Genomic DNA, 14,787 nt, shown 5'->3' with positions numbered 1-14,787 from the left:
GGTCGGGTGGAGAGATGGACTGACTGCGGGAGGGTGAGCGGTGCGTTACCACCCACTTTTACTCGAGAGGAAACCAGACCCCTCCGCATCCGAAGTGCAGCTGGAGGCCGAATCTCGGTTTGGGGCTGCCCCGCCCCCGACCTCACACACCTCCCTGTCCAGTCGCCCGGGCTCCCGCCCTAGGTTTGCAGCGATCGCGAGCCACACGCATTTACTGAGCGCTTCCTGTACGCATAACAAGTGTTTTAGGGGCCGCGGGGGATAGAAAGGTTGTAACTCAGGTTCCCTGACCTTCATTTACGATCCAGAGGGGTTCGGTAACCAGAACGCAGTGAATAATACCAGGTTGCATAATGTAGAGAGATGGAGAGCAACGTTTCATGTACGTCTTCTTCACTTAAGCCTCATAACAGCTCCATGAGAATGGATAGTTACGATATGGCTCTTACAGATGAAAAAACAGACTCAAGAAGCTAACCAGTAAGTGGTAGATCGAAAATTGGAACTTGGATTCTCTGCCGCCACCACCTTTCCCTTTCTGTTATTTCATGCTACGGTTATAAGCAAGGTCTGTAGGTTTCCAAGGAGGTGCAGGTCTTCCTGAAAAAAGTGCTTCTCCTCCCTTCACCTCCCCACCCCAGCTGCTGAAAGAGACACAGGTGGAGGAGACAGCGCTAACAAAGGGTTAGAGAAATTGAGGAAGCAACGTTAGTAAAGTTAAGGCAGCAGGAAGTAGTCTAGTTCTGTTGAAGGGAGGGTAGTCATCGGGGTGGGAAAACTAGGACCAGAGAGAGGGTTAGAACTGGGAAGTCAGAATGAGAGGCCAAGGGGAGGTAACCTGTGGTGGGAGAGAGGGACAAACCACAGGTAAGAGAGAGATCCCGATAGGAAATTAGTGGTATCTTTTGTAGAGGCCCTATACGAGTTGTTCCTCTACTGAGGGGAATGAAATGGTCCAGTCTGTCTCTGAAATTGTGATTCTGAATTGAAAAAACAATTTCCTGACTTTTAGGATCTGTTTCTCAATCACAGGCAGAAGTTGTTAAGAGATCTGGGGAGGCTGGACACTTCAATAAACTCAGTCACTCGACTCACTAACCTATGTTCAGAAACAGCTAATTATTTCAGTAAATATTTGAGTGTTTATTATCTTCAGGACAAAGCTAGTTCCTGGGACTGTAATGATGCATTGAATACTGGTTAAGAAACATAGGTGCTTAAAACAACTGTTACTTCTTCCTGTGATAAGCCATAATGGAAAAGAATATGAAAAAGAATGTATGTGTGTGTGTATATATATATACATATATGTATGTATAACTGAGTCACTTTGCTGTACAGCAGTAATTAACACAACATTGTAAATCAACTATACTTCAATAAAAAATTAATTTAAAAAAACAACTGTTAGTTATGAATATCAGTTTACCAATATCAGCAGGTTTCTATGCTTAAAAGGGGGTGATACCCACCACAAAGATAGTGAGAATTAAATGTGATCAGGCATGTAAGGAGGTTACCTGAACACTTGGCTGATAGTTAGGACTCAGTCATTGTCAGCTGTTGAGACCACAGTCGATTTTAATGGCCACTCCATCTTTTAAGTTTCTCAAGCTAAAAACCTTAGAATCATCCTTAACTCTTCTCTCCGTTCATATTAGCAGATTCTGTTGGCTTTACTTTCAGAATTTTTTCAGAATCCGACCACGTCTCAGCTGCTCCATTGTTGCCATGCTGGTTCAAGCCATCATCTTTTGCCTGGATTATTAATATAGTGTTTTGGTTTTTGTGTGTGTGTTTTGGTTTGTTTTGGTTTTGTTTGTTTTGATCTAGCACTGTGGCTTGTGGGATCTTAGTTTCCCGACCAGGAATTGAACCCGGGCCCTGACAGTGAAAGCTCTGAGTCCTAACCCCTGGACCGCCAGGGAATTCCCATGGATTATTAAAATAAATTCTTGACTAGCCTCCCTGTTTACCACCCTTATATGTAATGCCCTCCTCCCTTGAAAGTCAGTTCGCAGTATAGCTTACAGAGTGATCTTGTAAAAAGTCAAAACAGTTGATCACTCCTCTGCTCAAAAATCCCTAAGAGTAAAAGTTTAAAAGCTGAGAAGCAGCCCTGTACCTCCTTGCCCCCTTCTCTTTATGATGACATCCTCTTCCATTCTCCCTTTTGCGAAACCCAGTCTGTTCTACCCTCTCTGGCCTAGCTGCTTCTTGAATCCCAGGGCCTTTGCAGTTGCTCTGCTTTCTTTTGGGAATACTCTTTCCCTGGATATCTGCATGAGCTATTCCTTTACCTTTTACATTTTTTTTAATTAAAAAATTAAAAAAGCCTCAGAACTCGTAGTGCTTAATGTGTTCCAAGAATTTTACAAACATTAACTCGATCCTCATAACCTTATAAGGTAGGTGCGATTATCTTTGTTTTGCAGGTAAGAGGACTAAGGCACCTCAGTCCTTAATAAGAGACTTATTTAAGTCTCTCTTAAATAAGTTGCTCAATTCACCTTTATAGTAAGCAATAGAGCTGCGAGTCCTACCTAGGAGAACCTATGAAACAGTCTCTTTCAAGTGTTTGCTAAAATTCCACCTTTTCAATGATGCTTATCCTAACCACCCTGTTTAACATTGCAAACCACTCATTGACAGGCCCCTTTGCTCTGTTTTATGGTCCCCAGCACTTACCACCTTCTAAATATCCTATAATTTCCTACTTCTAAAATATTTTTATCTCTCCCCAAATCAGAATGTAACTCCATAGGGGTTTGGATTTTGACCTTTTGTTCAGCTGTTATTCCTAGCACCTAGAGCATAGTAGGTGCATAATAAATATTTTGTTGTTGTTTGTCTTGCTGTATCAGTGGTATGTGGTGGTTGAGCAATTAGCACTCACCTGGTTGTTGTAGGGTTGAAAAGATTCTTTTCCAGACTAGGGTTTCCAGTAGGGATTATATCTTTTTGAGACATAGTACTCCTCTCTCAAATCCTCCGTAGAACAAATTGCAATCAGGGTGTTATTTAGTGAGCGTGGGATTGGGTCTTCAAGGGTAATGTATTCATGCTGACAAAGTCCACCAATACCAAAAATGAAACATACCTTTGTGATTGGAATATTTCCTAATTAGGGTTCTTTACATTCAATACATTTGATTTGATTATAGCTTGCTTTTTTACATCAATCATGCATTTCAGAAACTTAACTCCTTGATCCACCCTCATTGTATTTGGGTATTTCCTTGTCTCATTCACACATTTATTGACAGCATTTCTTAGAGTAGGTTCCTTTTAAAGATGGTTGGATTTATTCATATTAATTCATTAACTTGCATTTTTCTTCATCTAATCTTGGAGGCTGACCTTCAAGTTCTGAAGATACCTACAGTTACCTATTTATTAACCACATTTTCACATTTTACTTTTTTTTTTTTTTTAACTTTTTGGGTGCACTGCATGGCATGTGGGATCTTAGTTCCCTGACCAGGGATCGAACCCTCACCCCCTGAAGTGGAAGTGCAGAGTCTTAACCGCTGGACAGCTGGGGAAATTTCAACCACATTTTACTTTTACCTTTTGAATATGATCTCACTCAACTGCGCTTAAGGGTTTGTTTTCCCCCTGACTTGTATGGGTTCCCTGAAAATATTTTATTGTTGTTTTAAATCTGTTTCTTTGGTTTTTAAGCTTTTATTTTCTTCCTATTTATAAATTTGGATGCCCTTTTCCTCCAGAGTCAGGCTAGCCATTGCCTATTTCTGTGCTTTCACAGGTCTGAGGCTCTTTGATTCATTAAATTTAGGGTTGTTTCTCATGCTGAAGAGATACTTAAGGATGGGTAGTAGGGGTTTTCTTGGTGATGATTGTACGTTACTTTTGGGTTGTGTTTATGTACGTTTTTATTCTTCGGTATGTTTTTAGGTAAAATGAAACACTGTAGTATGTAGAAGGTACTGTTTTTGGTTGTTTTTTTTTCAATTGTATGTTTATTTACCCTGGAAAAATATCCCAAACTCGACACTGATATGTACAGCCTATGGGAGATACTTTAAAACTTGAAGCATATCACAACACAAAAATGACAAGTGTACAGTTCAGTGAAGTATGCCAAAGCATGGAGAGGGATATTTTGACAAGTGGCGATGACTGTTGCTCCCTGGAGTGGGCTGCTCTGCATTTGAGAGAGTGTACTTGTTTTGTGACAATAATAGTCCATTATTGTCCATTTTTGTTAGTTTGTGTTGCGCTGGTTCTTGATTTTAGGCTTAGAAGTTGCAACTTTTAGAACAGAGATCTGATGAGATAGTGTTTAGGATGGATTATAGTCAACAAATCTGGAGTTTGGAAGACCAGTTAAAAGATTATAATACTGATAGCTACCATTTACATAGCATTTGCTGTGTTCCAGGCACGGTACCTAATATGCACACACATATTTCCCCTGTAAAGTAACTATTATTAGTTTGTTTGTTTTCCCGAAATTATTATTTTTAAATTTTTATAAATTTATTTATATTTTTAATTTTGGCTGCATTGGGTCTTCATTGCTGTGCACGGGCTTCTCATTATAGTGGCTTCTCTTGTTACAGAGCACAGGCTCTAGGCGCGCGGGCTTCAGTAGTTGTGGAGCACGGGCTTAGTTGCTCCGTGGCATGTGGGATCTTCCTGGACCAGGGCTCGAATCCGTGTCCCCTGCATTGGCAGGCAGATTCTTAACCACTGTGCCACCAGGAAAGTCCCTATTTTTAAATTGAAGTATAGTAATTTAAAAGTTTACAAATAAAGTATTATTATACTCATTACAGATATGGAAACTAAGGTCTCTATGTAACTTGGAGAAGATTATACAGTTCAATCGTAGGCAGTCTATCTTTAAAAGGTTGGGCTCTTAATTAGTACATTATTATCACAACAGACCAAAGGAGAGAAAACCAGAGCCTAAATTAAGGTGGTATTAAGAGGCACGGAGAGAAAAAGTCCAAAAGTACTACAAGGGGTCTGAGAGCTGTTCAGATAGAGGCAGCAAAGGCAGTGTTGTTTCCAGCTGAAGAGGTAAGCTATACATCTTTGGGACTATGACGCCAGAGTTCGGTGAGAGGTAAGGACTATTTTTCTTTGTGAGTCACCTATATAGAGTTGAGAGTTGAATCCTTGAAGGTGCATAGCAAAACACAAGAATATTTAAGACCTGGAGCAATGGCTTTATTTTAAGGGTGGGAAGAGGATGAATTAGGTTTAAAAAAAAAAGTATCATGGGCTTCCCTGGTGGCGCAGTGGTTGAGAGTCCGCCTGCCGATGCAAGGGACGCAGGTTCGTGCCCCAGTCTGGGAGGATCCCACGTGCTGCGGAGCGGCTGGGCCCGTGAGCCATGGCCGCTGAGCCTGCGCGTCCGGAGCCTGTGCTCCGCAACGGGAGAGGCCACAACAGTGAGAGGCCCGCATACCGCAAAAAAAAAAAAAAAAAAAAATCATGTAAACAAAGGATCAAAGCAAACAACAGAGTGATCATAGAAGTGAATGAGGTAGAGAAGGCCATTGGCTTTAGCTATTTGGAGATTTAGATCTACTGGAAGAGCTGTATGGTTAGAAAGCAAATTGCTGGAACTTGTGGAGTAGATCCATGATGAGTAATTGACCACACCAGTGTTTAAATATGAAGCTAACGAGGGCTGTCACAACTATGTAATGTGGGTGTAATGTGTTTACCATTTCACATTAGAATACACTGCTTTTTAGGCTTTCAAGAAGCCCCAAGTCTGGATGAATACGTTTCATGTCAGTAATATAACTGTGATCTTAAAAATCCTGTTTAAATTTCATTTGTTGAATTGATAACTTGAATTAACTCAACTAATATGACTCCCATACATATTTTTTATTAATTTAAAGCTTTACTAAGCTTGATCTTTTGTGGAAAAATAACATCAGAATATTTGTTTCTCAATTGTGTCCACTTTGAGGAAAAACTTTTCTTATTGTTGCATGCTCCCTGTTCTAACTTACTGATTCTGCAACATTATAACAGACTTAAAATCTAATGAACTATATTTTTTCTCCTTTTAAACTTCACTTTTAAGAACAATCAGTGCTCTCAATATTAAAGTGGATTTTAGTGAAAGAATAAATGAGGACACTACATCACTAGGTTTAGTTTTCAGACTAAGTATGTTTTCTTTGCTTTTCACTTCTTAGGAAAATTTTTTCTTATAATGTTGCAAAAATGTAAAAAATAGATAGTGAAAGTACCCATTTCTATCATCCAGTGTTAATTACTGTTACTAGTTGGTGTTTAACTTACCTCTTGAGAATTATTTTGATTAGCTGTATTAAAATGTGACTTCGGGGCTTCCCTGGTGGCGCAGTGGTTGAGAGTCCGCCTGCCGATGCAGGGGACACGGGTTCATGCCCCGGTCCGGGAAGATCCCACATGCCGCGGAGCGGCTGGGCCCGTGAGCCATGGCCGCTGGGCCTGTGCGTGCGGAGCCTGTGCTCCGCAACGGGAGGGGCCAAAACAGTGAGAGGCCCACGTACCGCAAAAAAAAAAATGTGACTTTGATTTAACAACTGTGCTAGTTTCCTTAGGAAATCAGATGTTCAAAAGATAATTCAGGGCTTCCCTGGTGGTGCAGTGGTTGGGAGTCCGCCTGCCGATGCAGGGGACACAGGGTCGTGCCCTGGTCCGGGAAGATCCCACATGCCGTGGAGCGGCTGGGCCCGTGAGCCATGGCCGCTGAGCCTGCGCGTCCGGAGCCTGTGCTCCGCAACGGGAGAGGCCACAACAGTGAGAGGCCCACGTACCGAAAAAAAAAAAAAAAAAAAAAGATAATTCATCTAGAGGTATTTATAACACAAAAAATTGCAGATTACCTATACATGATACATTAAGCAGTTTGTTAAATTCATGTAATGGCTGAAATACTATTCATTCATGTAAAAAGATTTTTAGAATGGATTTTATGACATGGGAAAATGGTTGTATCACTAGAAAAAAGTAACAAAGAATAAATAATATTATCGCAATTTTAAAATTGTGTGAATGTGTTTGCAAAGGAAAAGAATGGTTTATGCACCAAAAGGTTAACTGTGGTTATCTGTGGGTAGCTTGGAATTAAGGGTGACAGTTTCATCTTTGTACATTTCTTCATTTTTCTGATTATAATGGGCACGTATTGCTTTTTATATTGCTTTTATAAAAACCATTTTTGAAAGTTATATTTTTAAATTCCCCAGTATGCGCCTTTATATAGGTGACTCTCAAAAAACCTGTTTTGTTTTTTTCTCCATGCTGTTAAGGAGAGCCTTTCTTGATGCTTAGTGCTTATTTAGGGACGATGAACTAAGCCACTCACTATGCAAATCAAAGATTCACTTATAAGATTAAATCTTCTAAGTTTCTCAAGGAATCTTTTTCCCGGTATTTAGCAACTTCCTCCTTTCTTTTTTCCTATGGAAACAAACTTTTTTTTTTTTATCCCCAGGAATATAGTGACATTTACTTTCTTTTTTTATTGTGATAACATATAGATAACATAAAATTATCATTTTAACCATTTTTAAGTGTATAGTTTTGTAATAAGTACATTCATTGTTCTGCAACCATCACCACCCTCTGCGTGCAGAATTTTTCATCTTGCAAAACTGAAACTCTGTACCTATCAAACACTAACTCCCCTGGGAATTCCCTGGCAGTCCAGTGGTTAGGACTCAGCCCTTTCACTGCCATGGCCCAGGTTCAATCCCTAGTCGGGAAACAGAGATCCCGCCAAAAAAAAACCCAACACACCACACACACACACACACACACACACACACCATTTTCCCTCTTCCCAGCCCCTGGCAAGGAGCTTCATAAAAGGAACCTTACTTCTTCTGTGACTGACTTATTTCACTTAGCATAATGTATTCAAGGTCCATTCATGTTATTTCAGCGTGTTTAAAATTTCCTTTATTTTAAACACTGAATAATATTCCACTGTATGTACTATATATATGTATATATACATATATATATTTTTTAATCCGTTCATTTGTTGATGAACACTGGGATTGCTTCCACCTTTTGGCTGTTGTGAATATGCTGCTATAAACATGAGCGTTCAAATATCTCTTCAGGTCCCTGCTTTCACTTCTTTTGAGTATATACCCAGAAGCAACATTGCTGGATCATATGGTAATTCTATGTTGAATTTTTTGAGGAATTGCCATATCATTTTCCACAGTGTACACAAGGGTTCCAGTTTCTTCACATCCTTGCCAATACTTATTTTCTTTTTTTGTTTTTGATAATAGCCATCCTAATGAGTGTGAAGTGGTATCTCATTGGGTTTGATTTGCATTTCCTTATGACTACTCATGCTGAGCATCTTTTCATGTGTATTGACCATTTGTGTATATTCTTCAGAGGAATGTCTATTTAAATATTTTGCCCATTTTTATCTTTTTTTGTTGTTGGTGTTAAAAGTATAGGAGTTCTTTATATATTGTGGATATCAGTCCTTTGTCATTGTCAGATACATGATTTGCAAATATGTTCTCCTGTTCCATGAGTTTCCATTTCACTCTACTGATAATGTCCTTTGTACAAAAGTTCTTTAATTTTGATGAAGTTCAACTTATCTGTTTTTTCTTTTGTTATCTGTGCTTTTGGTGTCCTAAGAAATCATTGCCAAATCCAATGTCATGAAAGTTTTCCCCTGCATTTCCAAATTTTTTTAGCTCTATAATCTCTTTCACATTTTTTAAAAAGTCTTTATTGAATTTGTTACAATATTGCTTGTTTTATGTTTTGGTTTTTTGGCCCTGAGGCATGTAGGATCTTAACTTCCTGACCAGGGATCTAACCCGCACCCCCTGCATTGGAAGGTGAAGTCTTAACCACTGGACCACCAGGGAAGTACCAGCTTTTACATTTTTAAGCTGACCTTAGATGTAAGGTCTCCCCCGCCCCCCGCATAGGTTTAAGTAGTTACAAAGGGATCATTTCTGTCATTTTTTAAGGTTGACATTAAAAAATAAAACTATTACATCACACTTTTATAAGTATCCACTGGAATGTAAAAATTATAGTTATTTGATACCTGTCTTGAAACATTAAAAATTAATAAATGGGGCTTCCCTGGTGGCGCAGTGGTTGAGAGTCCGCCTGCTGATGCAGGGGACACGGGTTCATGCCCCGGTCCGGGAAGATCCCACGTGCCGTGGAGCGGCTGGGCCCGTGAGCCATGGCCGCTGAGCCTGCGCGTCCGGAGCCTGTGCTCCGCAACGGGAGAGGCCACAACAGTGAGAAGCCTGCGTACCGCAAAAAAAAAAAAAAAAAAAAATTAATACATGAACAAGTTCTCTTAGTAGTCAGAAATTTTACCTTCTTTTTTTTCCCTCTTTTAATTTGTATTTTCAATCCACTTAACCCACAGCATTTTATCTTGATATATTTTCATGCTTGAAAGTCAGTTATTAATTATCCTTTCATACTTATAAAACAAAAGTTGGATTTTTTCCACTTTTCCATGATGACAGAGCTCCAAGAAATAAAATTTTTGTGTATTGAATTATCATTATTAACATTCAATTGATCAAAACAACAAAAAAGTACCTATTTTGATTAAAAATGATTAAACATAGGAAGTAATCTTTTATTAGGATTTCATGTGGTTTAAGTCTCCCTGCCCACCCAGTTAGTTTAAGTATCTGTGGATGAATCTTTTTTTTTGTTTTTTGTTTTTTTGTTTTTTGATTTTTGTTTTACATCTTTATTGGAGTATAATTGCTTTACAATGTTGTGTTAGTTTCTGCTTTATAACAAAGTGAATTAATTATACATATACATATGTTCCCATATCTCTTCCCTCTTGCGTCTCCCTCCCTCCCACCCCTCCAGGCGGTCACAAAGCACCGAGCTGATCTCCCTGTGCTATGCGGCTGCTTCCCACTAGCTATCTACCTGACGTTTGGTAGTGTATATATGTCCATGCCTCTCTCTCGCTTTGTCACAGCTTACCCTTCCCCCTACCCTGTGGATGAATCTTATTTATTGCTGAAGAGTGTTTTGTCATTAGTTTCATTGTTTTTATAAAGGTAAGCACTGAGAAACATTGTTCATATAAATAAGTAGATAGTAATGAAGGGAATTATATTTGCAGTGCCACTCAGTTTTTCTGGCTTATAAGCAGAAAATCACTTGCCAAACATTTTTAATGGTCTCTTAGCTTGATTAGATCTCCTTTCAATTTTGTTAAAAGCGGAAGAATTGGAAACCACCTAACAAAGGAAAGGATTTGTTGCCTAGCTTAGTCATTCATTCGCTTAACACCTACATTAGTGTTTTTCTTTGGCTTTAGGAAGGTTTTTAATGCCTTGAAGCAGCCCGCAATAGTAAGATTCAGAATGAGTGAGAGTTATGACTTTCTTTTGTAAAATGGGAGAAAGGTAAATGAAAGAAGATGCCTTGTGTTAAGATGCCTTCTTAGATCCGTTTTTTTTTTTTTTTTTGGTTTTTTGTGGGTTTTTTTTTTTGTGGTACACGGGCCTCTTACTGTTGTGGCCTCTCCCGTTGCGGAGCACAGGCTCCGGACGCGCAGGCTCAGCAGCCATGGCTCACGGGCCCAGCCGCTCCACGGCATGTGGGATCTTCCCAGACCGGGGCATGAACCCGCGTCCCCTGCATCGGCAGGCGGACTCTCAACCACTGCGCCACCAGGGAAGCCCTTAGGTCCATTTTAAGAAAAAAGTACACATGGAAGTTGAGAGAGTGGAAATAGATACCCTTACAATTTTCCTTGGAAAGTCTTATGTTACACTACACCCATCTAAGATGTAGGTAGGTATTCATCTAAAAAATAATACACCTACCTAAATGTATAGCTATTCTTTTTTGAAACATCCTGAAATATAGGTACACTGATAAAAGTAACAAATCATACGTATCACTTAATACCTTATGAAGAAACTAATTTTTTTAATTGTCCTCTCGTGCCTTTAAGAACCTGTCTAATTCTTGCACAGATCCTTGTGGTGTAAATATCCTTACTTTACCTTTGAACCAATCAAATATTCTTCCTGAAACAAAATTCAATGACAAAATATCCTAATAAAATATAAGGAAATGACCAGGTAAAGCCAGCCTGAGGTGCATGGGGTAAGGGGGCACTGATGTTTTATTGTTTTTTAAAAAAAACACTGCCTGTTTTTCTAAAATTATAAGTTTTTAGAGTAGTAAGACATAGGATTATAGAGTTGTTAGGTACATTTGCCTTCTCTTCTAACGTAAAAGTATCCTCTGTATGATTTCTAAGAGGCATGTATGAAATTTTGAATACTTTATGACAGAACCTCTGTAGCTCATAAAGCAACCCAGTAACTTAGAGAGCCTGTAGTCTCTTGAGCAAAAATAAAGTTAAATAGAGCTCTGTGGTTTTTAGAAGAAATTAATGTACCTAAACAGTCTCTAAATTCATTTTTTACATTATGTGGGTGAAATTGGGTGAGATAGTAATAACTCCTTTTTGTCATCCAAACCAAATTACACTTCTGACAGTCCAGTCATTTTAGGGTTGTTTCCAGTGGTTTCATGGTGTATGCGTATCTTTCTAATTTCTGTAGCCTTAAAATAGAGGAGTACTTACCGTTATGAACTATTACAACTTTTTATCAGTGGTAGAAAATTTCACTGGAGACTACTTGTTGTGAAGTAGAACTATAAAACATTAATAAATCTTATACTAGCCGCCTCATAGACATTGCTCATATTTGTTCATTGTAAAATGATTATTCTAGAGATTAATTATTTTCGTTTCTTGGGGAGATGCAAAAATGATACTGTGCACCGAAAGCAGTTGTTAAAACTTTTAATCAGAGACAGATCTTAGGAGTTTAACTTGGGGATTTGACTGAAGAAAAACTTAGATGTCTTTCTTAATTTTTTTTTAAAGGATGGGTCTTCAGTTAAGGAAGTTGAAACCTACCACCGGACACGTGCTTTAAGGTGCTTGAGAAAAAATGCACAGAATTCTTCAGATTCTAGTTTTGATAAGAATATGGAAATAACGGAGAAACATACTAATGGCAGGCATTTTACAAGGTAATACAAGATGCTTAAATGCTAATTCAAAATAGTTTTAAAGTAATAATTTAAGTTCTGCATTTAATTTTTAAGTGTGTTCTTGACTGGTCATCAAGAGTCCAGATTGTAAAATGTAATTTATTTGAGATGAAATTGCACTAAATGAATGTTATTGAATTAAAAATTTAATATGTCCTCCGGTCAGGTTTGTTTTTATTTTCTTGTTCAAAGGTGGTATCTGTGATATGTGTGAGTGCAACTGAAGAGGTTGGTTGATATAGGATGAGTTCTGGGTACTTGAGTAATCTAAAGAGAGTTTATGACTATAACTTATGATATGTGGTTCTGCTTCATAGTCTGTAAAAAACCTTTATTCAAAATAGTAGTTATATTTCTGATTACTTACTGTCAAGTTTTTCATCAATTCTAAGTCATTTATGAATATCTCTATTGGTATTCTTCTAAGGCTTCACATAGGAGGCAGAACATGGCTTTGTTTTTGTTTTTTGACTTGTTTAGTGGTTCAATGGTTTTTTGACTAGGTGCTTTATACATATTTAAATTTTGTTTCTCAAGAACCCTGAGGTAGATGGCATGAATTACATTTTAATACTCAAGGAATTAATTTCAGTGAATTAGGAAGTATGTACTTCATGGAAATTGGGTTTATTTGGTCCAGGGCAAATTTAAATCTAACTTTAATTAGCTCAAAACCTTCACTTTTGTCCCCATTTTGGTGGGCTTAACAGGAATTGGGAGAGGGGTGCCAATTATAATAAAATTTGATGAAATAATTGTTTTTACATTAATTCTTCTCACAAAGAATTTACTCGTAATGACGTAGAAAACTAGAACCATCTTACTCTCAAATAGAATTTTTTTTAAAAATATTTATTTATTTATTTTTGGCTGCGTTGGATCTTCTTTGCTGCGCAAGGGCTTTCTGTAGTTGCAGTGAGTGGGCACTACTCTTTGTTGCGGTGCGCAGGCCACTGTGGTGGCTTCTGTTGTTGCGGAGTGCGGGCTCTAGGGAGCCTGATTCCTCCAGCTCTGTTTTTTTCCCCAGCAAGATTGCTTTGGCTCGATTCTTATTTTGTGTAGCAGATTTTCCAGATAAGTGAGGTTGTGCCCTTTTAAGTTTCTTTTTGGTACTGTTATTTTTTTCAATTACATACTTGGTCTTTTATTGCATATATTTAAATCTGCATCTTGTTTCATCCACTATTCATGGAATACCTACTGTATTTCATGGAATCCAAGTTAGCAACAATTGAAACACACAGCATTATTTTATGAGACAGTAAGAAAGAAAAAAACACTGAAAGTTAAACTATGACATACCATCAGTAGTTAAGATATATCCCAATTTCAGAGATGGTAAAATGGGGGGGAAATGTACAATTTTTAGAATCAATGAAATACAATTTAAGCTACCCCAGTATTTCTGAAACTTGAAGTCTTCTTGGCGTGGGGTTGGATTGGTGGGTTCCGTGAATTCTCTATGAGAATTTAAAGATTATTTCATGATCTGAAGAAAAAATATTCTGAATCATCTAAATTGCTACCTCATAGAGAATAGCCATAAAATTTCAGGCACTATTTGGTACCAAGTAGTATTGCTTTAGTTATCTCGGGTTCTGGAGATAAGAACTGAGTCTGGGGACTTCCGTGGTGGTCCAGTGGGTAAGACTCTGCACTCCCAATGCAGGGGGCCCAGGCTCGATCCCTGGTCGGGGAACGAGATCCTGCATGCATGCCGCTACTAAGCAGTCCGCATACCGCAACCAAGAAGTTTGCATGCTGCAACCAAGAAGTCCACATGCCGCAGCAAAGGTCCCACATGCCACAACTAAGACCCAGCACAACCAAAATGAATAAATTAAAAAAAAAAACTGAGTCTGACCTTAATACATAAAGGATGCATCTGCTTCCAAGAGAAAGCCACGTGATGTGATGTCATGACGTGCTGTTCAAATGAAGATTTGGAGCACTTCAGATAAAGAGAAATGGATGAATTGAGTCATCATGTTACACAATAAACATAATACATAACATGCCAAACTCAAGAGAAACCCATAGCAGTCTGAACCACATTCACACAGCAAATGGCTAATTTGTTTCAGCAAAACCTCCAATGTATTACGTTAATATTTTTGTTGGTAGTTGTTTTTATAGTTTCATTTGTATAAAACCTAAATGAATTTATTTATATCTAGTTTGGCTTGTACATAATCATAAAAAACTTAATATTGGAAATCCTCAAAAGTCTTTTTCTTTAAAAGGCTCTGTATGTTACTCAGGCCTGTGAAACATTGTGTTAGGTATTAAAGGAATGTATTAAAATAAGTACTTTTTTAATCCTGATTTAAAGATGAGTGACTTGGTGGGACTTCCCTGGTGGTCCAGTGGTAAAGAATCCGCCTTCCAATGCAGGGGACTCGGGTTCGATCTCTGGTCAGGGAACTAAGGTCCCACATGGTGCAGGGCAACTAAGCCCGCACGCTGCAACTACTGAGCCTGCACGCCGCAACTAGAGCCTGCTTGCTGCAAACTACAAAGCCCACGTGCTCTGGAGCCCGTGCGCCACAACTAGAGAGAGAGAAAACCTGCATGCCACAGCTAGAGAGAAGCCCGCGTGCTGCGACAAAGATCCCACATGCCACAATGAAGATCCTGCGTGCTGCAACTAAGACCGACGCAGCCAAAAATATAAATAAATAAATAAACAAACAA

At 38.6% G+C, this 14,787-nt stretch overlaps 1 protein-coding gene across 2 annotated transcripts in view; it reads left to right on the top strand.

Moving 5' to 3' along the window:
• Nucleotides 1-14,787, top strand: part of ATAD2 (ATPase family AAA domain containing 2) — a 69,253-nt gene that overhangs the window by 518 nt on the left and 53,948 nt on the right. The window contains exons 2-3 of one of the 2 annotated variants that reach the window (XM_027132376.1): nucleotides 309-480; nucleotides 11,924-12,072. In XM_027132376.1, coding sequence (XP_026988177.1) covers nucleotides 12,029-12,072 — 44 coding nt within the window. In that variant the 5' untranslated portion in view covers nucleotides 309-480; nucleotides 11,924-12,028. The remainder of the gene's footprint in view (nucleotides 1-308; nucleotides 481-11,923; nucleotides 12,073-14,787) is intronic. The other variant, XM_027132375.1, reaches the window with a different exon arrangement.

This window comes from Aethalodelphis obliquidens, unplaced genomic scaffold (genome assembly GCF_003676395.1).
Source record: "Aethalodelphis obliquidens isolate GAN/ISIS:26980383/991018 unplaced genomic scaffold, ASM367639v1 scaffold41, whole genome shotgun sequence".
Lineage (NCBI taxonomy): Eukaryota > Metazoa > Chordata > Mammalia > Artiodactyla > Delphinidae > Aethalodelphis > Aethalodelphis obliquidens.
Note: the sequence above shows the minus strand (reverse complement) of the source record. Positions and strands in the feature narration are given on the sequence as shown.